At 44.6% G+C, this 26,239-nt stretch overlaps 1 protein-coding gene across 1 annotated transcript in view; it reads right to left on the bottom strand.

The window, feature by feature from the left end:
• The window catches only part of LOC147120428 (TGF-beta receptor type-1-like), a 110,567-nt gene that overhangs the window by 80,201 nt on the left and 4,127 nt on the right, over positions 1–26,239 (bottom strand). Inside the window, exons 2-3 of the mRNA XM_085986326.1 lie at positions 22,818–23,063; positions 1,794–2,027 (exon numbers count right to left, since the gene is read on the bottom strand). Coding sequence (XP_085842452.1) covers positions 1,794–2,027; positions 22,818–23,063 — 480 coding nt within the window. The remainder of the gene's footprint in view (positions 1–1,793; positions 2,028–22,817; positions 23,064–26,239) is intronic.

The raw sequence follows: 26,239 nt of genomic DNA on the forward strand, positions 1-26,239 counted from the left end.
TAGAGTGCTCAATGAGCTTCATGAGGGTCATCTGGGTGGGGTAAAAATGAAGAACTTAGCCAGAGCGTTTGTGTGGTGGCCGGGAATCGATAGAGAAATCGAAGAGATGACCAAGAGCTGTGCAGGATGCCAGAAGGTTCAAAACGCCCCACCACAAGCTCCTCTACATCCATGGGAGTGGCCCTCATCTCCATGGCAAAGGGTGCACATTGATTTTGCTGGTCCCTTCATGGACTCGATGTTTTTAATTGCGGTGGAGGCACATTCAAAGTGGCCAGAGGTAATAAAAATGTCCTCAACCACCACGGAAAAAACTATCACAGTTTTACGAACCATATTCGCCAGGAATGGGCTGCCTGAACAGATTTGTTCTGACAATGGAACACAGTTTGTGTCTGAAGAGTTCCGGGGGTTCTTAAAGAACAATGGTGTTAAGCACCAGACATCTGCCCCATATCATCCAGCCACTAATGGATTGGCCGAGAGGTTTGTCCAAACATTCAAGAAGGCTATCAAGGCAATGTGTAATGAAGATATACCCCTACAACACAAGGCGGACAACTTATTGTTTGCCTACCGGAATGCGACACATGCAGTTACCAACCAAACCCCAGCCATGATGTTCTTCAATCGAAGACTACGATGCCGCTTGGATTTGGTTAAGCCAAACGTCCGAAGAGACGTGGAGAACAGGCAGTTTCCGAATATGAATGAAAGGACGACCAGGAGTTTTAAGATAGGTCAACCAGTTTTGGCCCGGGACTACCGCACAGAGAAATGGCAGCCAGGAACGATTTGTACACGGCAAGGGCCTCTCATGTATACCGTGGATGTTGGAGAGAGCATTGTAAGACGCCATGCTGACCAGATTCTAGAGTCACTGGAAAACGTCAACTCCACACCACGATCTGATACACCTGGCAATGAAATCGACGTACCAATTGCAGCTACCGCAGAATCGGTGATATTGGAAGCAGATGAACCAAACAACGACATTGATCTCGACTCAACATTGCCAGAAGAACCTGATACCCCAAAGAGGCGTTATCCAGACAGAATCAGGAAGCCTCCTCAAAGACTGAACTTATAATTGTTTTAACTTAACCAATGTATCTAGCAACCGTAATTGTGATTGTAATTAGTTATCATTTAGTTGTTAAATGAATGTTATGTACTGTTTATCTAAAAGGGGAGGAATTGTTGTGTATGTACCTTTAAGAGAATAACTGGTCTCAGACTGCAGTACCGGCAGTGACCACCCCTGTATAAAAGCACTAGAGAGCTTCTGTTTGTTAGTTTCACTATTGACTTCCACCAGTAAAGACTTGTTTGTTTTCACTCCTGCTGGTCCGTGTTTCAATCATTCACGGACTTAACAGTATTTAAAACATTTTTTGATGAATCAACTGTTCAGAAGATGAGGGGGAACTGGTACAATTTAATGTTCCTCTCTATCACGTATCACTATGTGGACTGAAACCATTCAGAGGATTATAGGGATTATTTGTGAGGATACAACCTTTTAAAGAGGTGGTGATGATACAGCCAAACAGATGAATGTCAAGAGTATAATAAATGTAATACAGCAACATAATTCACAAAGGATTAAAAGTTATCTCTCTGAAATCTTGCAGAATAAGTTATTTTTAAAAGGGAGTAAATGAAGATAATTAATAGTTTATTAATTAATTTGATCAAGTTAAGAAAATCCAAAAGGAAATGAAGGTTAGAGATGATCCTAATGCACATTATAACAACTTTCTTACTAGTTTGTTATCCTGGTATTGACCTACCAGAGCCTGAGCCTGTGGTCATATCTATAATAAGATCCTTCAGTGTTTGTCCTGTGGTAACATAGCTACATCCAGGGTCCTCATCATCGTGTCTCTTTGTTTTCACATGGGCACACGGTTGTCTACAGAAGGCATGCACTGTCACCAACAGAGCCAGGCATAAGAAACCCAAAGGTGCGGTTATTACAGCTGCCAGCTCCATGGGTCCCCAGCTTGATTCACTAAGGCGGTTTTCTATCAAAAGAGAAAATTGAAAGCACATTTTAGTGTATTTTTTAGAACACATTCGTCAGTCCATTAAATATATCATTTAAGATACCAGCCATTAACAAAGAATCTTCTCAGATTAGGTCCTATACGCAACATACCAGTTCTGACGAAGGGTCATCGACCTGAAACGTTAACTCTGTTTCTCTCTCTACAGATGTTGCCTGACCTGCTGAGTATTTCCAGCATTTTCTGTTTTTATTACACCATTTCCTAGAATGGATGGTCAACTTTTCCCAGACCCCTTCCATTCATCTCTGTAACTATCAGCAAAGTAGTGAGACCATTTGATGTTCCCATGACTTGTGGTCTAATTTTCCCTGCCAACCCCATGAGCAAATGCTTAGTTGCCCCTTGTCAGATTACCCTGGCAGTGCAGTTGAGATGGTGGGCATCAAACTGTACCTGACCACTCTGATACAGCTTGTCTGTACACCAATTCAGTGCACCTTTTGAAATCCTTACTATAGGATTAGCCAGGTTACAGTTTAGCAGTCTTAAACATGCGACGGGCTGCCTCTTCCAAGTTGCATGCAGTTAGGAACAGACAAGCATGGAGATGCAAATATGGAGAATGGACTGTCTTTATCTTATTAAAACTCAATTGTTCATTACTCAACATGGCTACTATCACAGGCTACTATAGGCCCATTAGTCTTACTTCTATCCTGTGTAAATTAATGGAATCAATTATCAAGTATAAACTTGAGGATTACCTATACAATAATAACCTAGTAATTAACAGTCAACATGTAATTAACAGTCAACATGTATTCAGAAGGGGAAGATCCTGCCTGACCAACATCAACTTTTGAGGAAGTAATAACCCAAGTGGACTGTGAAAGCCCCAAGACATGGCGGGGGTGCAACTGGTCTTGGGGAGTAGCGCAAAATAGGCAACCCATTTTACACCCTATTGTGGAAAAGAAAAATCGAATGGCTGTAAAACAGGCTGCTGATTGGTATTAAAAATAAGAGGCCAGGCAGCATCTGTGGAGAGAGAAACAGAGTTAACATTTCAGGTCTGGGACCTTTCATCAGTGTTGCCTGTTATGCACTACTGCCTAAGAGCAAGTTCACCCCACGGTGTACATAGAGTTCCATACAAAAGACCATCAATTAAATTCAAAGATGTGGAGATTCATAGTAAACCTTGGGATAAGTAACTGGCTATAGGGTATGAAACAACAAATACCAGTTAAAAGAAGTTATGTTGGGGTGGGAAGAAGTACCAAGTGAAGTGCCTCAGGGATCAGTGTTCAGACCACTACTATTTCTAATTTACATAAATAACCTGGATTCAGAAACTCAATGTAAAATGTTCAAATTTGTATCTCTCCTATCTCCCCTCGTGCTCTCTCAGTTAATCTTGTCCATGAAACCCACTTCCTGCTCCCTTGACCCTATTCCCACTTAAAATGCTGGCCACCCAACTTCCCTTCCTCGTTCCTATGTTAGCTGAAAGTTAACCGTTCTCTCTCCTCAGGTACTGTCCCCCTCTCCTTTAAATCTGCCATCATCACCCCGCTCCTCAAAAAACCAACACATGGCCCCTCCATCCTTGCAAACTACCCATCTCTGATCTCCCTTTCCAAAGTCCTTGAACATGCTGGCGCCTCCCAAATCCATGCCCATCTTTCCTTGAACTCCATGTTTGAATCCCTCCAAATCAGGTTTCCATCCCTGCCACAGTACTGAAACAGCTCTTATCAAAGTCACAAATGACATCCTATGTGACTGTGACAAAGGTAAACTATTCCTCCTCATCCTTCTCGACTTGTCTGCACTTTGGCACGGTTGACCACACCATCCTCCTCCAACACCTCTCCACCGTCGTCCAGTTGGGTGGGACTGCACTCGCCTGGTTCCATTCTTATCCATCCAGTTGTAGCTAGAGAATCACCTGCAATGGCTTCTTATTCTTGATTCCCTTAATATCTATAAATTTATCGATCTGTCTTGAATATACTCAACGACTGAGCCGCCACAGCCCTCTGGGGTAGAGAATTCCAAAGATTCACCACCCTCTAGTGAAGAAATTTCTCCTCATCTCAGTCCTAAATGGCCAACCCCTTATTCTGCGACTGTGACCGCTGGTACTAGACTCCCCAGCCAGGGGAAACAACCTCCCTGCATCTACCCTGTCAAGCCCTGTAAGAATTTTGTATGTTTCAATGAGATCACCTCTCATTCTTCTAAACTCTAGAGAATATAGGCCTAGCCTACTCAATGTCTTCTCACAGGACAATCCTCCCATCCCAGGAACCAGTCTGGTTAACCTTCATTGCATTCCCTCTATGGCAAGTATATCCTTCCTTAGGTAAGGAGACCAAAACTGTACACAATACTCCGGGTGTGGTCTCACCAGGGTCCTATAGAATTGCAGGAAGACGTCTTTACTCTTATACTCAAATCCTCTTGTAATAAAGGCCAACATACCATTTGCTTTCCTAATTGCTTGCTGTACCTGCATGTTAACTTTCAGTGATTCATGTACAAGGACACCCAGGTCCCTCTGAACACCAACATTTCCCAATCTCTCACCATTTAAAAAATACTCTGCTTCTCTATTTTTCCTTAAGAAGTGGATAGCTTCACATTTCTCCACATTATATTCCATTTGCCATGTTCTTGCCCACTCACTTAGCCTGTCTATATCCCTTGAAGCCTCTTTGCATCCTCCTCACAACTTACATTCCCACCCAGCAAACTTGGATATATTACATTTGGCCCCCTCATCCAAATCATTGCAAATAGCTGAGGCCCAAGCACTGATCCTGACACCACTAGTTACAGCCTACCAACCCGAAAATGACCTATTTATTCCTACTCTCTGTTTTCTGTCCATTAATCAATCCTCAATCCATGCTAGTATATTACCCCCATCCCATGAGCCCTAATTTTGTTTAATAACCTCTTGTGTGGAACTTTATTAAATGCCTTCTGAAAATCCAAATACATCACATCCACTGGTTCCTCCTTATCTATTCTGCTAGTTACAACCTCAAAAAACTAACAGATTTGTCAAACATGATTTCCCCTTCATAAATCCATGTTGCCTCTGCCCAATCCTATTATTATTTTCTAAGTGTCCTGTTACCACGTCCTTAATAATAGATTCTAACATTTTTCCTACTACTGATGTCAGGTCTGTAGTTCCCCATTTTCTCTCTCCCTCCTTTCTTAAATAGTGGGGCTAACTCACACTAAGTCCCGTTCACCCATCCTTCTTCTTCTTCTTCGACAGTCCCTCGGAACCAAGGATGACTTGCTTCCACACTAAAAATGAGTTCTCAGGTGACTGAGGGTCCTGACATTCCAGGTCCCGAACTTCATTTTAAAGGCATCACTCCTGTGCTCGCTGACCTACATTGGCTCCCGGTTAATTTTAAAATTCACATCCTAGTTTTCAAATCTATCCTAGTTTTCAAATCCCTCCATGGCCTCGCCCCCTCCCCATCTGTAATTTCCTCCAGCCCCACAACCCTCCAAGATATCTGTGCTCCTCTAATTATGGCCGCTTGAGCATCCCTGATTTTAATTGCTCCACCATTGGTGGTCATGCCTTCAGCTGCCGTGGCCCTAATCTCAAGAATTCTCTCCCTAAACCTTTCCACCTCTTTCCTCCTTTAAGACGCTCCTTAAAACCTAACTCTTTGACCAAGCTTTTGGTCATTTACCCTAATATCTCCTTATGTGGCTCGGTGTCAAATTTTGTTTTATAACATTCCTGTGAAGCACCTTGGGACGTTTTACTATGTTATAGGCGCTATATAAATACAAGTTGTTGTTGTGGAAGAGGCTAAAATAGAATGGGGAATGGAATTAGAGGAGGCAGCTCAGAAATTATAGAATTATTTAGACAAACTAGGGGGAAAAAAAATTATGTGAATGGATCGGCCCGAGGTGCACCCAATATTGGGCCTCAGAATCCACTAGTTGCCGGTGGGGTGCGAACACTCAATGGGCATCGCCAGGCTGCTCACCTCAATGATCGGGCCACTGCATCGCCAGCAGCTACCCTCAGGAAAGTCCTTAAAAAAGGATTGGGAGAGGGGGGCGGTGGCCGGGATAGAAAGGATGGCTGGTAGAGTTGGGAGGAACACTCCTGCTTCTCCCAGCTCCACATTCAGGCAAATATATTTTTTAATCTTATCATTTTGATGCCTGTTAGGTCGCATGTGGACCAACCCAATATTGCAGAAGGGGGCTCAAACAGACCCCTCATTTGCACATGCAAAGGACCCAAAGCTTGTTTCAGGTGCAGGCCCTAGATGCACTTACCAATATTGTGGGCGGAGCACTTCTGGCTCGTAATCAGTGCAAGCTCCTTGCCCACCATACTGGAGGCTTAAGCACCTGTTTGACTGCAATTTACAAAAAATTGGAATTTTGCCAGCTTTCTTCCCAGAGTACAGTAATATTTCAGAGCCAACCAGGCAAAAAAGTAACTATTAAAATGAAAAATGTAGGTTCTAAACATAATTAGGTTTCCACATCATTATATTTAAAAACAAACAAATTATGGTATACTGGTTTTGCTGAAGAAAAATTATTTTAAAAACTTTACCAATAGCCTCACACTGTGAACAGCATGAGCATAATATGAAAAAGAGAAGGAAACTGCATTGATATAGTGCCTTTCAGGACCTCAGGATGTCCCAAAGCGCTTCACAGTCAATGAAGTACAATGACCATGTGCAAGTGATATGCTGATGCATTTTCATAATTTACATACTTTTTTCTATAATGTCCTTATTAATAAAACTTATTTGAATTCATTTTAAAATTATCTTCAAGAACCATGACTGCCCCCATGTGGTTCCACTCTCTGAAAACAGCTTCCCATAGCAATAACATGATGTATAATTTTGACCAGTGAAGATACAATTACCACAATCACATTATTTCACTTGTACCATTTCCAGGCGGGATTTAGCATGACTTTAGTGCAGCTGCAGTTATTTCAAATGGAGCTATAAAAGAGCGTAAATCTTTGCTGTGCTTCAAAGACCAGCAGATTATCGGGGAGGCATTTTCCTTTCAATTTATCATTCTCTCTCTGATTTTGCAAATTATTTTCTCATACCAGCACCAGGCTCCACACATCGTTCTCCAACTATGTTCAGGCAGGTAACCTTCCTATGCTGTTCTGGCCAATAGGAAGCATTACAACTTCATTCTACATTTCCTCAACAGTCCTGCTAAGATCAATAACTCACAATGGAGCACAATATAATTAATTTACCAGCAAAATCCAAACCCTTGTAGAATTTATGCTGTCATAGATTCTATTCAACTCAACTAACTATGGATAAAAACTTCAGGAAGGCAAACTTGCATAAAATTTCGGCCTCAAAAAAAAATGGGGGTATTAATTCAAATTTACAACCCATACTACATCTGATCAGTTCCACAGTCCCAGCAATACAAGTACCATAAAATTTTTGATCTAGCGAGAATGAGGAACTGAAAGAAATTAGTATTAGTAAAAAAAATAGTACTGGAGAAATGAATGGGCCTGAAAGCCGATAAATTCCCTGGACCTGATGGCCTACATCCTAGGGTTTTAAAAGAGGTGGCTATAGAGAGAGTGGATGCATTGGTTGTCATTTTCCAAAATTCTATAGATTCTAGAACAGTTCCCGCAGATTGGAAGGTAGCCAATGTAACTCCACTATTTAAGAAAGGAGGGAGAGAAACCGGGGAATTCCAGACCAGTTAACCTGACATCAGTAATAGGGAAAATGCCAGAATCTATTAAGGACATGGTGACAGGGCACTTAGAAATTAATAATAGGATTGGGCAGAGAGGATTGGGCAGAGTGAACACGGATTTATGAAAGGGAAATTGTGTTTGACAAATCTGTTAGAATTTTTTTGAGGTTGTAACTAGCAGAATAGATAAGGGGGAACCAGTGGATGTGGTGTGTGTGATAATAACAACTTCCGGGAAGTTATGTCAACACTTCCTGTGAACTATGAACTGTGTACATACCTCACTTCCTGTCATATGTCACTTCCTGTTGGACTGGTATAAATACTGGTCTGTTCAGTATTGCAAGAGGCTTCTACCAGAGGCATGGTAAAGACCTCTCTTGTATATAGTGTGTTTATAAGTTACTTAAAGCTTACTTTAAAGTTACTTGATGGTAAGACTCCTTTTTCTTACATCAATTTAAGTAACTTAGTATTTACACTCACAAATACTAGACCTTCGGACAAACTCGGAGTTAAGGATCCAGGGAACCATCCATCATGGAGAGAATCCTTAGACCTATTCATCTGGACTTGGACCCGAATACACCAGCAGCTGGCAGGGTATGGAAGCATTGGTACCGTACTTTTGAGAATTTTCTGGATGAATGTAAAGTGGATGCTCCTGCTAGATTGAGGATACTTATCAATTATGTGACCCCAAAAGTGTTCAAATATGTTGATGAATGGGATAATTACGATGAGGTGATTCGGGCACTTAAGAAACTGTATGCCAAGACCCCAAATGAGGTCTATGCTAGACATCTACTGGCCACAGCCCAACAAGGGCCAGGGGAATCAATTGACGAATTCCTGCAAGAACTTCGCAGGCTCAGCATAGATTGTAACTTTCAGGCAGCCTCAGCTGAGCTGTACCGCAAAGAAATGAATCATGATGCTTTCAGCTGCGGGATTGCCTCTCCATTTATACGCCAGCGTCTACTAGAAAGTAAAACACTTGCGCTACAAAAAGCTTTTGACCTAGCTTGTTCTCTGGATTTGGCAAAGAGAAATGCAGACCTCTATCAGCTGCCCAGATCTCGATCTGCCGCTGTAGCTGCAACCGCAACCAGACAATTCAAGCGGTCTCAGGTGAACCCTATCATGGGGGAATCTAATTCTGATGAAGAAGAGGAGGATGACCCCACTTTAGCAGCCTCTTGGCAATCTAGGAAGGAGTGCTTCTTTTGTGGAGATGCTTTTCACCCTAGGAAAACCTGCCCTGCTCGCAATGCAATCTGCAGTTATTGCAAAAAAAGACACTTTGCTAAAGTTTGCCTATCAAGGGCCTCTACGAGGGCCAATCCAGCTAAGGCCTACCGAACTGCCCCAATTAGGGCCTATCAAGATGCTCCAGCTAGGACCTATCAAGCTTCCTCTCGAGCTCTCTCCCGAAGAAGCACACCGAGAGTTTTAGCCACTCTCTGTGCAACGACACCAATTACAGCGGCTTGCCCACAGAACCTGTCTCATGCAGCTACAAAAGTTTCAATTAAAGGGCATACCTTAGATGCCTTAATTGACTCAGGAAGTACTGATAGTTTCATTAAGGAACAGATTGTTGCGAAATTGAAACTACATGTCTTCCCATCGGACCAGGCAATTGCGATGGCTCAGTCATCACTTAATACCAGAATCTCCGGCTTTTGTGTTGTTGATATGACACTTCATGGTCGTATGTATCCCTCCACCCGACTTTCGGTGCTCAAAGACTTATGTAGTGATCTCCTCTTAGGGCTGGACTTCCAAAAACAGCATAAGAAACTCACCATTGAGTTTGGTGGATCCAAACCCGGACTTACTATTTCTAATATACCATCTAAATTACCGTTTTGTGCATTGTCAGCAGCTTCACTTGATGAACCCTCATTATTTGCCAGTATTCCGCCTCGATGCAAACCAATAATAACGAAATCGCGGCGCTTTAATCAGGAAGACCAATCTTTTATTGCGGCTGAAATCTCTCGACTTCTAGCAGAGGATATCATTGAACCATGTTCGTCGCCCTGGCGGGCTCAAGTCGTCATTGTCAAGAACCCTCTAAAACCTCACAAACAGCGACTATGCATCGATTATTCGCAAACCATCAATCAATATACCGACTTGGACGCCTACCCATTGCCACGCATTGATGATATGGTTAATAAACTGGCCGAATACAAAGTGTTCTCAACTTACGATTTAAAAAGTGCCTATCATCAGGTACCCTTGAAGGTCTCAGATAAGCAGTACACGGCCTTTGAGGCTAATGGACGGCTGTACCAATTTCGTCGCCTCCCATTCGGGGTTACTAATGGAGTGGCTGTCTTCCAACGGGCAATGGATGGCCTGGTTAAGCAGGAAAACCTAAGGGACACTTTTCCCTATCTTGATAACATTACCATTGCAGGTCACGATCAACAGGAACATGACTCCAACCTCCAAAAATTTCGGGTGCCCTCCATCGCCGTAATTTGACCCTGAATGAATCCAAATCTGTTGAGTCACAACCGACCATCAACATCCTTGGCTACTGCGTAGGCAATGGTATCATTAAGCCAGACCCAGAAAGACTTCGCCCGCTCCAAGAGCTCCCGTCACCTAAGAATCCGGCTTCTTTACGTCGGACTCTCGGTCTGTTTGCATACTACGCTAAATGGATTCCTCATTTTTCGGACAATATCCAACCCTTGCTGCATGCTAGATCATTTCCACTGGGAACAGCGGCTGTTGCAGCCTTTAACCTTCTCAAAAAACAGTTGGAGAAAGCGGCTCTTCACTCCATCGATGAGAATCTCCCTTTCGTGGTTGAATGTGATGCCTCGGAGGTGGCGATCTCGGCTACTCTGAATCAGGAAGGTCGTCCTGTAGCATTTATGTCCAGGACCTTGCAAGGTGCCGAGCTACATTATCCTCCGGTTGAGAAAGAAGCCACAGCCATCATAGAGGCAGTACGGAAGTGGAACCATTTTCTAGCTCGCCAGCACTTTACATTGATCACGGACCAACGATCAGTCGCCTTCATGCTCGATAATCGAAAACGAACCAAAATTAAGAATAATAAAATACAACTTTGGAGGATGGAACTGGCCTCTTTTGGTTATACCATTCTCTATCGGCCTGGCAAGGAGAATGTGGCCCCGGACACCCTCACACGGGCATTCTGCTCCACTATGTCATCCTCTACTCTCATGGATGTCCACAATGGATTGTGCCATCCTGGCGTTACGCGCATGCTGCATTTCGTACGATCACGGAATCTCCCTTTTTCCACTGGAGATGTAAAGAAAATATGCTCAGAATGCCGGCTTTGTGCGGAATTAAAACCTCAGTTCTTCCGCCCCTCAGATGGTATACTCATACATGCAACTCAACCGATGCAACGACTTAGCATCGATTTTAAGGGCCCAGTGCCCTCTTCAACTCGGAACACATATTTGCTCACCATGATCGACGAATATTCACGTTTTCCGTTTGCCTTCCCCTGCTCCAATATGCTGGCGTCCACAGTAATCTGCTGCCTTGAGCAGGTATTTTCTCTGTGGCATGCCGGCTTATATTCACTCAGATCGGGGTCCATCCTTTATGTCAAGGGAACTCAAGGACTACCTCTCAGAACGGGGAATTGCTACAAGCAAAACAACACCATACCATCCCATCGGAAATGGGCAGGTAGAGAGGTATAACGGTATCATCTGGAATTCCGTACGTCTCACTTTAAGATCTCGGGGCCTACCAGACCAGCAATGGGAAACAGTGCTCCCGGATGCATTGCACTCTATACGGTCCCTGCTTTCTACAGCCACAAATACTACACCTCATGAGCGGTTCTTTGGATTCCAGCGTCGCTCATCTCATGGGACATCACTCCCGTCATGGCTAACTACTCCTGGACCTGTATTACTCCGAAGATACGTTCGGACGTCTAAAAATGACCCTCTCGTAGACGAGGTCGAACTAACCGATGCCAACCCCACCTATGCAAACATACGATATTCCGACAGCCGAGAATCTACCGTATCATTACGGGATCTGGCTCCCTGCCCACCAGGACCTAGTGGGACATCGGGTGATGGCATTTCACCAGGAAACTCTTGGGACCTATCGGGTACCCCTCTCCAGGATCTTGATCGGACACCAACTAGCTTGGTGCCGGTAGAACCCCGTACGCAAGGTTGCGACCCTCCCAGTACCGCGCATGAAAGTACTGATCCGCCACAGACCAGCTCTGCACCTCCCTCTGAACAGAGGCAGTCTGACTTTGAACCTATTGGGGCTCGTACTCGAAGCCATGATCTCCCCGACCCTTCACAGGGCAATCCAGGCCACACAGACTCTGACCAATGGCCAACCGCATGTAAGCGGACCAGCGGCCCTCTACGACGGGAATCCAAACGGGTGCGACTCTTCCTTGTTCGGCGGCTGCGGACAAAAAGGTAGACCACAGCCTCCTAATCCTGCAGGAGGGAAGAATGTGATAATAATAATAACTTCCGGGAAGTTATGTCAACACTTCCTGTGAACTATGAACGGTGTACATACCTCACTTCCTGTCATATGTCACTTCCTGTTGGACTGGTATAAATACTGGTCTGTTCAGTATTGTAAGAGGCTTCTACCAGAGGCATGGTAAAGACCTCTCTTGTATATAGTGTGTTTATAAGTTACTTAAAGCTTACTTTAAAGTTACTTGATGGTAAGACTCCTTTTTCTTACATCAGTGTGTTTGGATTTTCAGATGGCATTCGATAAGGTGCCACACAAGAGGTTATTAAACAAAATTAGAGGTAATAGACTAGCATGGATTGAGGATTGGTTAACGGACAGAAAACAGAGTAGGAATAAACGGGTCATTTTCAGGTTGGCAGGCTGTAACTAGTGGAGTACCACAAGGATCAGTGTTTGGGCCTCAGCTATTCACAATCTATATCAATGATTTGGATGAGGGGACCAAATGTAATATATCCAAGTTTGCAGATGATACAAAGCTGCGTGGGAATGTAAGTTGTGAGGAGGATGCAAGGAGCCTTCAAGGGGATATAGACAGGATAAGACAGGCAAGAACATAACAAATTGAATATAATGTGGAGAAATGCGCAAAAGGTAGCACAGTGGTTATGTTACTCGACTAGTAATCCAGAGGCCTGGACTAATGATCCAGTGACGTGAATTCAAATCCCACCACGGCAGCTGGGGGATTTAAATTCAGTTAATTAAATAAATCTGGAATAAAAAGCTAGTATCAGTAATGATGACCATGAAACGATCAGATTGTCCTAAAAACCCATTTGGTTCACTAATGTCCTTTAGGGCTGGAAATCTGCTGTCCTTACCTGGTCTGGCCTATATGTGACTCCAGACCCACAGCAACGTGGTTGACTCTTAACTGCCGTCTGAAATGGCCTAGCAAACCACTCAGTTGTAAAAAACCGCTACGAAAAACAATAAGAATAAAACCGGACGGACCATCCGGCATCGACCTCGGCACAGACTACAGGCACGACAATGGCACACCTTGCCCAATCGACCTGCAAAGTCCTCCTCACCAACATCTGGAGACTTGTGCCAAAATTGGGAGAGCTGTCCCACAGATTAGTCAAGTAACAGCCGGATATAGTCATACTCTCAGAATCCTCACCAATCTAGCCGTTGCAGATGCATCTGCCCATAACAGCATTGGTAGCAGTGACCACCGCACAGTCATTGTGGAGACACTGAGGAAACCCTCCAGTGTGGCACTACCCCTGTGTTAAATGGGATAGATTCAGAACAGATCTAGCAGCTCAAAACTGGGAATTCATGAGGCACTGTGGGCCATCAGCAGCAGCAGAATTGTATTCCACCACAATCTGCAACCTCATGGCCCAGCATATCCCTCATGCTACCATTACCATCATGCTAGGGGACCAACCCTGGTTCGATAAGGAATGTAGAAGAGCATGCCAGGAGCAGCACCAGGCGTACCTAAAAATGAGGTACCAACCTGGGGAAGCTGCAACACAGGACTACATGCATGCTAAAAAGTGGAAGCAGCATGCTATAGACAGGGCTAAGCGAGCCCACAATCAACGGATCAGATCAAAGCTCTGCAGTCCGGCCACATCCAGTCGTGAATGGTGGTGGACAATTAAACAACTAACGGGAGGAGGAGGCTCCATGAATATCCCTATCCTCAATGATGGTGGAGCCCAGTACGAGTGCAAAAGACAAGGCTGAAGCGTTTGCAACCATCTTCAGCCAGAAGTACAGAGTGGATGATATAGATTGGCCTCCTCTCGAGGTCCCCACCACCACAGAAGCCAGTCTTCAGCCAATTCAATTCGCTCCACGTGATATCAAGAAATATCTCAGCGCGCTGCATACAGCAAAGGCTGTGGGTCCCGAAAACACCCGGCTGTCGTGCTGAAGACTTGTGCTCCAGAACTAGCCAAGCTGTTCCAGTACAGCTACAACACTGGCATCTATCCGACAATGCGGAAAACTGCCCAGGTATGTCCCAAACACAAAAAGCAGGACAAATCCAATCCAGCTAATTATCGCCCCATCAGTCTACTCTCAATCATCAGCAAATTGATGGAAGGTGTCGTCGACAGCGCTATCAAGCAGCACTTACTTGCCAATAACCTGCTCACTGATGTCCAGTTTGGGTTCCGCCAGGACCACTTGGCTCCAGATCTCATTACAGCCTTGGTCCAAACATGGACAAAAGAGCTGAATTCCAGAGATGAGGTGAGAGTGAATGCCCTTGGTCAAATGCTGCATTGAAATCAAGTGTGGCATCAAGGAGCCCTAGTAAAACTGAAGTCAATGGGAATCGGGGGAAAAACTCTCCACTGGTTGGAGTCATACCTAGCACAAAGGAAGATGGTTGGAGGTCAATCATCACAGTCCCAGGACATCGCTGCAGGAGTTCCTCAGGGCAGTATCCTAGGCCCAACCATCTTCAGCTGCTTCATCAATGACCTTCCCTCCATCATGTCAGAAGTGGGGATGTTCACTGATGATTGCACATTGTTCAGTGCCATTCGCAACTCATGAGATAATGAAGCAGTCCATGCCCGCATTCAGCAAGACCTGGACGACGTTCAGGCTTGGGCTGATAAGTGGCAGGTAACATTCGCGCCACAGAAGTGCCAGGCAATGACCATCTCCAACAAGTGAGCATCTAACCACTGTCCCTTGACATTAAACAGCATTACCATCGCCGAATCCCCCACCATCAATACCTGGGGGTCACCATTGACCAGAAACTTAACTGGACCAGCCACATAAATACTGTGGCAACAAAAGCAGGTCCGAGGTGGGTATTCTGCGGCGAATGTCTCACCTCCTGACTCCCCAAAGCCAGTTTTGGTCTCCTTACCTAAGGAAGAATATACTTGCCATAGAGGGAGTGTAACGAAGGTTCACCAGACTGATTCCTGGAATGGGGGGGATTGTCCTATAAGGAGAGATCGAGTAGACTAGGCCTATATTCTCGAGTTTAGAAGAATGAGGGGTGATCTCATTGAAACATACAAAATTCTTACAGGGCTTGACAGGTTAGATGCAGGGAGGATGTTTCCCCTGGCTAGTGAATCTGGAACCAGGGGTCACAGTCTCAGAATAAGGGGTCAGCCATTTAGGATTGAGATGGGGAAAAATTTCTTCACTCAGAGGGTGGTGAATCTTTGGAATTCTCTACCCCAGAGGGCTGTGGAGGGTCAGTCGTTGAGTATATTCAAGATAGATAGATTTTTGTATATTAAGGGTTCAAGGGATATGGGGATAGTGCAGGAAAGTGGAGATGAGGTAGAAGATCAACCATGAACTTATTGAGTGGCGGAGCAGGCTCAAGGGGCCAAATGGCCTACTCCTGCTTCTTATGTTTTTATGGCAAACAAGAGGCGCCCTTTACCCACGCCTGAATCAGGCGTTAGACGCTTTGCATATGCAAATAAGGACCCTAACACCTGCTTCTGGTGCTTACTCCAACATTGATTTGCCAGTGCTGGCTGCCTCAGGAAAAAACACTAAACATTGCATAAATTTAAAAAGAGATGTACTTGCCACAATCACCATCCCGATCGCCGCCACATCAAATCCAAAGACTTCCGACTTCCAGGCATGGTCCCGATCCCCAACCCCCGATGTCTCTCCCTGCTGACCCTGACCTCTCGGCTCCCCCCAAAGAGCCTGACCCCTCCACGACCCTGCCCCCATCTGACCTGCTGACCTTCCCCGGGGATCCCCAATCCAGAGGTCGACCCCCCGATTCCACCCCGAAGTCCCTGATCCAAAATCCGAGGCTCCCAATCCCTCCCAACCCCGCAATACCAAGCACAAAGACCTCTGACCACTTACCTGGAGCAATTACCTTGTCCTGCCTCCTCCCGCAGCGCTGTGTTCATTGTAATGAGATCAGAGGTCCAATATCCAGGGCACCTCGGGCCTCACCATTTGTGCGCAGGGTAATCATCCAACTTTCCCAGTTCATACCGACACTCTTTTGCTCCCCTTCAACCCATTTCAGGCTGGTACACATCTTCTACCCTCCCGCATTTAAGAACACTGGAACCAGTACCCCGATAAATATTTATCAAAGGCACCAGATGAATTCTTAGCCCATCAAGGAACTGTCTGGGATTTACCATCCACCCTACGTCCAGCAGTGAATGATGCCCAAATTTGGTTCGCTGAACTTTGCTACATCAACCAGTTCAGACTGTATTTGTATTTACCTAACCAATCTCCAATTAGGAAACATACAAGCTGCTGAGTGAATGAATTAACCCTTTCTTGCTAAATTGTCAAAAGAAGTCAGACAACAGATCATGCACTAACAATTGTTTATAAAAAACGGATTATCTTGTTATTGTCACGTTGTTGTTTGTGGGAGCTTGCTGTGTGCAAATTAACAGCCACGTTTCCCACATTACAACTGTGACTCCACTTCAAAAAAAAATACTTCATTGGCTGTGGGAGACCAGAGGATTGGGAAATTTTTAAAAACCAGCAAAGGATGACTAAAAAAATAAAGTGAAAGAAGATGAATGATGAGTGTAAGCTGGCAAGAAACATTAAAACAGATAGTAAGAGCTTCTACAGGTATATAAAAAGGAAGAGGGTAGCTAAAGTAAATGTTGGTCCCTTAGAGGATGAGACTGGGGAATTAATAATGGGGAACGGGGAAATGGCAGAGACTCTGAACAAATATTTTGCATCTGTCTTCACTGTAGAAGACACCAACAATATCCCAATAATGGATAATCAAGGGGCCACAGGGAGTGGGGAACTAAAGGCAATCACTATCACTAAGGAAATAGTACTTGGTAAAATAATGGGACTAAAAGACGACAAGTCCCCTGGACCAGATGGCTTGCATCCCAGGGTCTTAAAAGAAGTGGCTGCAGAGATAGTGGATGCATTGGTTGCAATATACCAACATTTCCTGGACTCTGGAGAGGTCCCAGCGGATTGGAAAACCACTAATGTATCACTCCTATTTAAGAAAGGAGGGAGACAGAAAGCAGGAAACTATAGACCAGTTAGCCTAACATCTGTCGTTGGGAAAATGCTGGAGTCCTTCATTCAGGGAGCAGTAGCAGGGCATTTAGAAAAACATACTGCAGTCAAACAGAGTCAGCATAGTTTTAGGAAAGGGAAATCATGTTTATCAAATATGCTGGAGTTCTTTGAGGATGTAACAAGCAGGGTGGGCAAGGGTGAGCCAGTGGATGTGGTGTATTTGGATTTCCAGAAGGCATTTGATAAGGTGCCACATAAAAGGTTACTGCATAAGATAAGAGCTCACAGAGTTGGGGGTAATATATTAGCATGGATAGAGAATTGGCTAACTAATAGAAAGCAGAGAGTCAGGATAAATGGGTCATTTTCTGGTTGGCAAACAGTAACTAGTGGGGTGCCCCAACTATTTTCAATCTACATTAATGACTTGGATGAAGGGATCGAGTGTAATGTAGCCATGTTTGCGGATGATACAAAGATGGGTGGGAAAGCAAGTTGTGCAGAGGGCTCAAAGAATCTGCAAAGGGATATAGACAGGCTAGGTGAGTGGGCAAACATTTGGCAGATGGAGCATAATGTGGGAAAGTGCGAGGTTATACACTTTGGCAGGAAAAATAAAAAAGCAAACTATTATTTAAATGGAGAGAGATTACAAAATGCTACAGTTCAGAGGGACCTGGGGGTCCTTGTGCACGAAACACAAAAAGTTAGCATGCAAGTAATCAAAAAGGCAAATGGAATGTTGGCCTTTATTTCAAGGGAGTTGGAGTATAAAAGCAGGGAAGTCCTGCTACAACTGTACAGGGTATTGGTGAGACCACACCTTGAGTACTGCATACAGTTTTGGTCTCCTTATTTAAAGAAGGATATTCTTGCATTGGAGGCAGTTTAGAGATGATTCTCTAGGTTAATTCCAGAGATGAGGGGGTTGACTTGAGGAAAGGTTGAGCAGGCTGGGCCTATACTCATTGGAATTTAGAAGAATGAGAGGTGATCTTATCGAAACATAAGATACTGAGGGGGCTCGACAGTGTAGATGCAGAGAGGATGTTTCCCCTCATGGGGAAATCTAGAACTCGAGGGCACAGTCTCAGAATAAAGGGTCGGCCTTTTAGAATTGAGATGAGGAAGAACTTCTTCTCTCAGAGGGTCATAAATTTGTGGAATTCTCTGCCCCAGAGAGCTGTGGAGGCTGGGTCATTAAATACATTTAAAGTGGAGATAGACAAATTTTTGCAAGATAAGAGAGTGAAGGGTTATGGGGAGCGGGCGGGGAAGTGGCTTTGAGCCCAAGATCAGCCATCATCTTACTGAATGGCGGAGCAGGCTCGAGGGGCCAAGTAGCCTATTCCTGCACCTATTTCTTATGTTTGTTGGTCATGAAAGGTGCTATATAAATGCAAGTCTTTCTTTCTTTTAAGTTTAAAATTACTACGTTAAAGGCACTATATAAATACAAGTTGTTGTTGTTGATGATTAGCAATAAAATTAAGCACTTCAGGTTAGCTAACAAAATGAACAGGAGATTATAGAAGCAGTTCCGTTGTATCACAGTAACTCAACATTAACGAGTTTGCTGAATATCAATTTATACTTGAGATCAGTGGCTGGGATTCATATTAATATGCGAGATTAATTTAGGATTATACTCGTAAAATAGCTAGCAAGTTAATGCATTAGATAGGCAGTCTACTGGATAGATTGTAGTTTACGTGCTGGTGGTCAACAATGTTTCCAGAGCTTAAGCGATCTCGTCGTTAGGAGGTGCATGGTTGAGCTGCCTTCCCTTGGGATGATAGTATTGGCTTCTGAGGTGCAGGTGATGAACCTCCTTCTGCAGAGGTGTCTTCCATTCCCCTCAAATCCTCTGCTCTTGAGTAAATCCACCTTACTGTATCCAGACTAGCTGGCTTACATCTCACCTACCTTGATGAGGAGAGGAAAACTTGCACCACTAACGGACACATTTATGTCTGCCTGTAACTGGCTGGTATAACTGTACAATCTAATTTCTGTAACATCTCCCTTTTTCCCCGTCAGAGCTACATTTTTGCCTTTTGCAGAGACACCGGCTACATACACTAGGTAAAGACTGCTAAAAACAACTTGTGTTTATATAGCGCCATTAGCGTAGTAAAACATCCCAAGGCGCTGCACAGGAGTATGAGAAGACAACAAAAAATTTGACACCGAGCCACATTAGGAGAAATTAGGGCAGGTGATGAAAAGCTTGGTCAAAGAGGTAGGTTTTAAGGAGTGTCTTAAAAGGAGGAAAGAGAGGTAGTGAGGCAGAGAGGTTTAGGCAGGGAATTCCAGAGCTTAGGGCCGAGGCAACAGAAGGCATGGTCACCAAAGGTTGAGCGATTATAATCAGGGATGCCCAAGGGCAGAATTAGAGGAGCGCAGATATCTCCCGGGGGGGGGGGGGGGGGGGGGCTGGAGGAGATTACAGAGATAGGGAGGGGCAAGGCCATGGAGGAATTTGAAAACACGGATGAGAATTTTGAAATCGAGGCGCTGCTTAACCGGGAGCCAATGTAGGTCAGCGAGCACAGGGGTGATGGGCGAACGGGACTTGGTGCGAGTTAGGATACGGGCAGCCGAGTTTTGGATTACCTCAAGTTTACATAGTGTAGAATGTGGGAGACCAGCCAGGAGTGTGTTGGAATAGTCAAGTCTAGAGGTAACAAAGACATGGATGAGGGTTTCAGTAGCGGATGAGCTGAGGCAAGGGCAGAGACGGGCGATGTTACGGAGGTGGAAATATTCGGTCTTTGTTATGCTGCGGATATGTGGTTGGAAGCTCATTTCAGGGTCAAACATGACACCAAGGTTGCGCACAGTGTGGTTCAGCCTCAGACAGATGTTAGGGAGAGTGATGGAGTCAGTGGCTAGGAAACGGAGTTTGTGGCGGGGACTGAAAACAATGGCTTCGGTCTACCCAATATGTATTTGGAGAAAATTTCTGCTCATCCAGAACTGTACGTCAGACAAGCAGTCTGACAATTGAGTGACCGTGGAGGGGTCGAGAGAAGTGGTAGTGAGGTAGAGCTGGGTGTCGTCAGCGTACATGTGGAAACTGACGCGGTGTTTTCAGATGATGTCGCCAAGAGGCAACATGTGGATGAGAAATAGGAGGGGGCCAAGGATAGATCCTTGGGGGACACCAGAGGTAACGATGTGGGAGCGGGAAGAGAAGCTGTTGCAGGTGATTCTCTGGTTACGATTAGATAGATAAGAATGGAACCAGGCAAGTGCAGTCCCACCCAGCTGGACGACGGTGGAGAGGCGTTGGAGAAGGATGGAGTGGTCAACTGTGTCAAAGGCTGCAGACAAAATCAAGAAGGACGAGGAGGGATAGTTTACATTTGTCACAGTTACAAAGGATGTCATTTGTGGCTTTGTCGAGTCGTTTTGGTACTGTGGCAAGGGCGGAAACTTGATTGGAGGAATTCAAATAGGGAATTGCGGGAAAGATTGGCATGGATTTGAGAGGCGACACCACGTTGATGGACTTGAGAGGAAAGGGAGGTTGGAGATAGGGCGGTGGTTTGCAGGGCCGGAGGGGTCAAGGGTTGTTTTTTTGAGAGGGGTGATGACAGCAGATTTGAGGGAGAGGGGGACAGTACTCGAGGAGTTAGAACCATTAACAATGTCAGCTAACATGGAAGCCAGTAAAGGAAGATGGATGGTCAGCAGTTTGGTGGGAATAGGGTCGAGGGAGCAGGAGGTGGGTCTCATGGACAAGGTGAGCATGTGAGGTCATGAGGGGAGATCGGAGAGAAACTGGAGAAAGATGCGAGTTCAGGGCTAGAGCAGGGGGGATCCTTAGAGGAAGTTTGGCCCGGTGGGCTAGGGGAAAGAAGGGAAGTGGCAGAGGCAGCTGAACAGATAGTCTCAATCTTAGAGACAAAAGTCCATGAGTTCCTCACACTTTTTAGTTATCGGAAGTGAGGGTGGAGGAGACTGAAGAGGGGTTTAAGAAGACAGTAAGCAGTAAAGAATAGGAACTGGGGTTTATCTTTGCATTCCAGAATGATTCTGGAATTGTGAGCAATTTTGTCAGACGAGAGCAGGACCTGATAATGCTTTATGTGGTCCAGCCAGATCTGGCGGTGAATGGCTAAACCAGTTGTCCGCCATATCAGTTGAAGTCTGCATCCCTTTGACTTAAGGGAGCGAAGATGAGAGCTGTACCAGGGGGAATGACCAGGGTGAGAGAGAGTAATTGTTTTAGTAGGGACTAGGACATCAAAGGTAGTGGTGAGGGTGTGGTTGAGCAGATTGGTAGCTGCAGAAATGTCATGGTGAATGGAAGGTCAAAGGCTGGACAGTTGGGATTTCATAAGTGCAGTTGTAAGAGAGTTGGGAGAGAGTTTTTTCCATGGGCGGACACAGAAGGAATTAGGGTTTGGTGGGGGGGGGGTGTGGGTGGAGAGCGATACAAAAAGCAAAAACAAAAAATAAAAATGCAAAGAAGAAAAGCATGAATGTGTGTCAAAGCACCCTCTTAAAAGACTCTTGATTTTCAAACACACATCCTTCGATTCAATTGACCAATGTGAGTGACATATTGGATATCAGAAGAGTTCACCTCTTCTGGTGTCAATCACCTCAAACAGCCATGTTAGTAACCCTGGTGACCTCAGGTTCCTGGTCGTGGTGGCCCACTTCACCTAACTTCTCAGTATTTTAGTACAAAGAACTGGTGTTTGTTTTCAATTAGAGAGCTATATCTGGGTCTGTGACCTTAATGGGATATGCTTATCCAATTTCTGTGAAAATGTCTTGTTCTTACAAGCTCCCACATTTAGTATCCCACAGTTCTATTTGGCTACGGACTCTGCTTTGAGGGCACGCTTAAGGCAATTTTCAGGGCATAGTGCCTACACCTTCACTCCCCAGTCCCAATCAGTTATTAGAATTCTCCTTCCTCCTCTAACCAAAGCACCTTCCCAGCTTATTCCCCTTCATCACCATCCAATGCTCTTTGGAAGAAATACCTGTAGCCCTCAATGTTTAAAGATGTTCAGTGCAAACCAACATGGTATTTAATAATTCATGAAAATTGATCACAGAAAACAGCTTGCAAAATTGAAAAAAAATGTGGCGCAACATTCATAAGCAAAGCAGTTTGGAAAAAATTGCGTCATTAATACAAAATCAAGTATAAAACCAAATGCTGCATAATTACATGGGGTTTATAAATAGCTACTGGCACCTTTATAGAATCCAACGAATAACAAACAGCAAACTCCTTAACAAAAACTAAAAAAAGACACTGAATAGCTGATGATAAAAACATTTACCAGAAACAAACAAATCAGATTACATAATGAAATCACTGAAAGCAACATAATGTTAATTAGCATCTGTAGTCTATAATTACAACCCAAATCATTCAGATTTGTTTTATGACCTTCGGTAACAAAAGATTTTTTTTCAATTCATTCAAAACTATTTTAAAATTCTGGATCAAGATGTAATAAAATGATCAGAAGCTTGAATTCTTACCTTTGGGTACTGGCAGCTGTACATCAACATTGTTACAATAGTCAGTGTCACAGCAGAAGGTTTTGGACACATTTTTTGAATTGGCACAGGAGAAGGGTTTCCCTGGTGGAATCATTTCCCGGCGACGCACACAGGTCTTCCACTGTTCTACTATTCCACCAGTAAGAGTGGCAGAAGCCAGGCAAACTCCATCTGTTTCACAAGTGTAATTTTTACTCACACAGGTGATACAGAAACATTTCAGGCCTAAAATAATGAAAATTAGCCAGCATTAGAATATGAATATATAAAAAAATGGACAGAAAAAGGAGGGAGGAGGGGAAGAAGTGATGCGATATCCTGGGAGATATATATATATATATATATATTATACACACACACATACAACAGCACAACATGGCTTCTAGCAAGAACTGTACTGCACATGACTATTTTTATTATATACATCAGTAGTCCACCAGGTGGCTCTATTTAACTTCTTCAATAAGGAGGGAGAAGTGTATCATAGCAAATAATCATTGTACAGGACTTGCATGGTAAATACAACTCTTGGTATACATTTCTCAAATGGAACCCATTTTACGTTTCCAAATTCTACTGTAGAATTCTGTAACACAATTTCTCAAATGAAACCCATTTTACGTTTCCAAATTCTACTGTAGAATTCTGTAACACAAAAAATATGAACTTATTTTCCATATTTACAGATTAAACTTAACCACTGGATTTCTGTTTCAAAGAGGATCCCTTCTTTCTTGAACAGAACTTTCAGATGTTGTTGGAGGACTTTGACTCATTCTAGGCTGAGCCAGGGGAGAATTTTTTCTGCAAGGACTGACCTTGATCTACATTTGGACTCTTCACACTGTCAGACTGTATGCCTGCCTGACTCAGGCTCAGACTTAAATTCTGACTTTGTCTGGTACATCTGATGTAGGATTTGCTACTGGTACTCTGATTGTAACAAGTCTATCTGACTCATCAGAATAAATTGAATCATCCCAGCTTTCAACTCCTTCCACATCTGTAGGTAAGATATGATCAATCTGAACAAACCTAACCTTTCCATGATCAAATATCTTGACCAAATATGAGAGAGGGCCACATATCTTCACAACTCTTCCTGGAAACCACTTTAACCATTTATGGTGATGGTTCTTCACTCTAACCTTCTGGTTCAACACACTTCTCTCTCTCTAACAATACCTTTATCATGACTCCCTTTCTGCCTTGATTGTTTCTCTGCTACGGACTATGCCAAGTTTGGCTTGAACAACGAGAACCTGGTTCATGGCTGTTGTTTGAGAAACAACTCTGCTGGTTTTCTACCAGTAGTGGTATGAGGAGTGTTCCGATAGGTAATCAGAAAGTTTGCCAGTTTGTGGCCCAACTACAACTGACATTTCTTTGGATTTGGATCCAACATTTGCTTGATGAGCGCACTTTTGACAATTTGTACAGTGCGCGCTGCTGCACCATTTGAAGCAGGGTGGTACGGTGGAACTTTGGTACATTTCACACCATTTCTGCTCATGAACAGTGTGAACTCTTCTGAACAAAATTGCGGGCCATTATCAGGCACAATTTCTTCCAGGAGGCCGTAAGAAGAAAACAATCTTCGCAAATTGTCTAGTGTTTTGCTAGTTATTATCTGCATCAGAAACACTTCTACCCACTTCGAGTGACTCACTATGAACAATTGCTGTCCTTCTAGCTCAGCAAAATCGACATGTAGCCTTTGCCACACTCTGGGAGGCCATTTTCATGGCTGTAATGGTACTTTCTTGCTCACCGATTGACATGTTATACACTGACTGACTATGTACTCTCTCTTTATCTAAACCTGGCCACCATAAGTAACTTTTTTTAAATTTGTTTATGGGATGTGGGTGTCGCTGGCAAGGCCAGCATTTATTGCCCATCCCTAATTGCCCTCGAGAAGGTGGTGGTGAGTCTGCTGCAATCCGTGTGGTGAAGGTACTCCCACAGTGCTGTTAGGTAGGGAGTTCCAGGATTTTGTCCCAGCGACGATGATGGATCAGCGATATATTTCCAAGTCAGGATGGTGGGTGACTTGGAGATTGTGGTGTTCCCATGCGCCTGCTGCCCTTGTCCTTCTAGGTGGAAGAGATTGCGGGTTTGGGAGGTGCTGCCGAAGAAGCCTTGGCGAGTTACTGCAGTGCATCTTGTAGATGGTACACACTGCAGCCACGGTACGCCGGTGGTGGAGGGAGTGAATGTTTAAGGTGGTGGATGGGGTGCCAATCAAGCGGGCTGCTTTGTCCTGGATGGTGTCGAGCTTTTTGAGTGTTGTTGGAGCTGCACTCATCCAGGCAAGTGGAGAGTATTCCATCACACTCCTGGCTTGCGGAAAGGCTTTGGGGAGTCAGGAGGTGAGACACTCGCTGCAGAATACCTAGCCTCTGACCTGCTCTTGTTGCCACAGTATTTATGTGGCGTGGCTGGTCCAGTTACGTTTCTGGTCAATGGTAACCCCCAGGATGTTGATAGTGGGGGAATTCAGCGATGGTAATGCCACTGAATGTCAAGGGGCGGTGGTTGGACTCTCGCTTGCCTGGCACTTCTGTGACGTGAATGTTACCTGCCATTTATCAGCCCAAGCCTGAACGTCGTCCAGGTCTCGTTGCATGTGGGCATGGACTGCTTCATTATCTGAGGAGCTGTGAATGGCGCTGAACATTGCAGTCATCAGTGAACATCCCCATTTCTGATCTTCTGTTGGAGGGAAGGTCGTTGATGAAGCAGCTGAAGATGGTTGGGCCCTGAGGAACTCCTGCAGCGATGTCCTGGAGCTGTGATGATTGACCTTCAACCACCTTCCTTTGTGCTAGGTATGACTCCAGCCAGTGGAGAGTTTTCCCCCCCCCCGATTCCCATTGACTTCAGTTTTACTAGGGCTCCTTGATGCCACACTCGGTCAAATGCTGCTTTGATGTCAAGGGCAGTCACTCTCACCTCACCTCCGGAATTCAGCTCCTTAGACCAAGGCTGTAATGAGGTTGGGAGCCAAGTGGTCTTGGCGGAACCCAAACTGGGCATCAGTGAGCAGGTTATTGGTGAGTGTCGCTTGATAGCACTGTTGATGACGCCTTCCATCACTTTGCTGATGATTGAGAGTAGACTGATGGAGTGGTAATTGGCCCGATTGGATTTGTCCTGCTTTTTGTGGACAGGACATACCTGGGTAGTTTTCCACATCGTCAGATAGATGCCAGCGTTGCAACTGTACTGGAACAGATTGGCTAGAGGCGCAGCTAGTTCTGGAGCACAAGGCTTCAGCACGATAGTCGGGATGTTGTTGTGGCCCATAGCCTTTGCTGTATATAGTGTGCTCAGCCGTTTCTTGATATCACGTGGAGTGAATCGAATTGGCTGAAAACTGGCTTCTGTGATGGTGAGAA

The sequence above is a fragment of the Somniosus microcephalus genome, chromosome 4, assembly GCF_052327205.1.
Source record: "Somniosus microcephalus isolate GS21.2 chromosome 4, FLI_Smic_1.0, whole genome shotgun sequence".
In the NCBI taxonomy this organism is placed as follows: domain Eukaryota; kingdom Metazoa; phylum Chordata; class Chondrichthyes; order Squaliformes; family Somniosidae; genus Somniosus; species Somniosus microcephalus.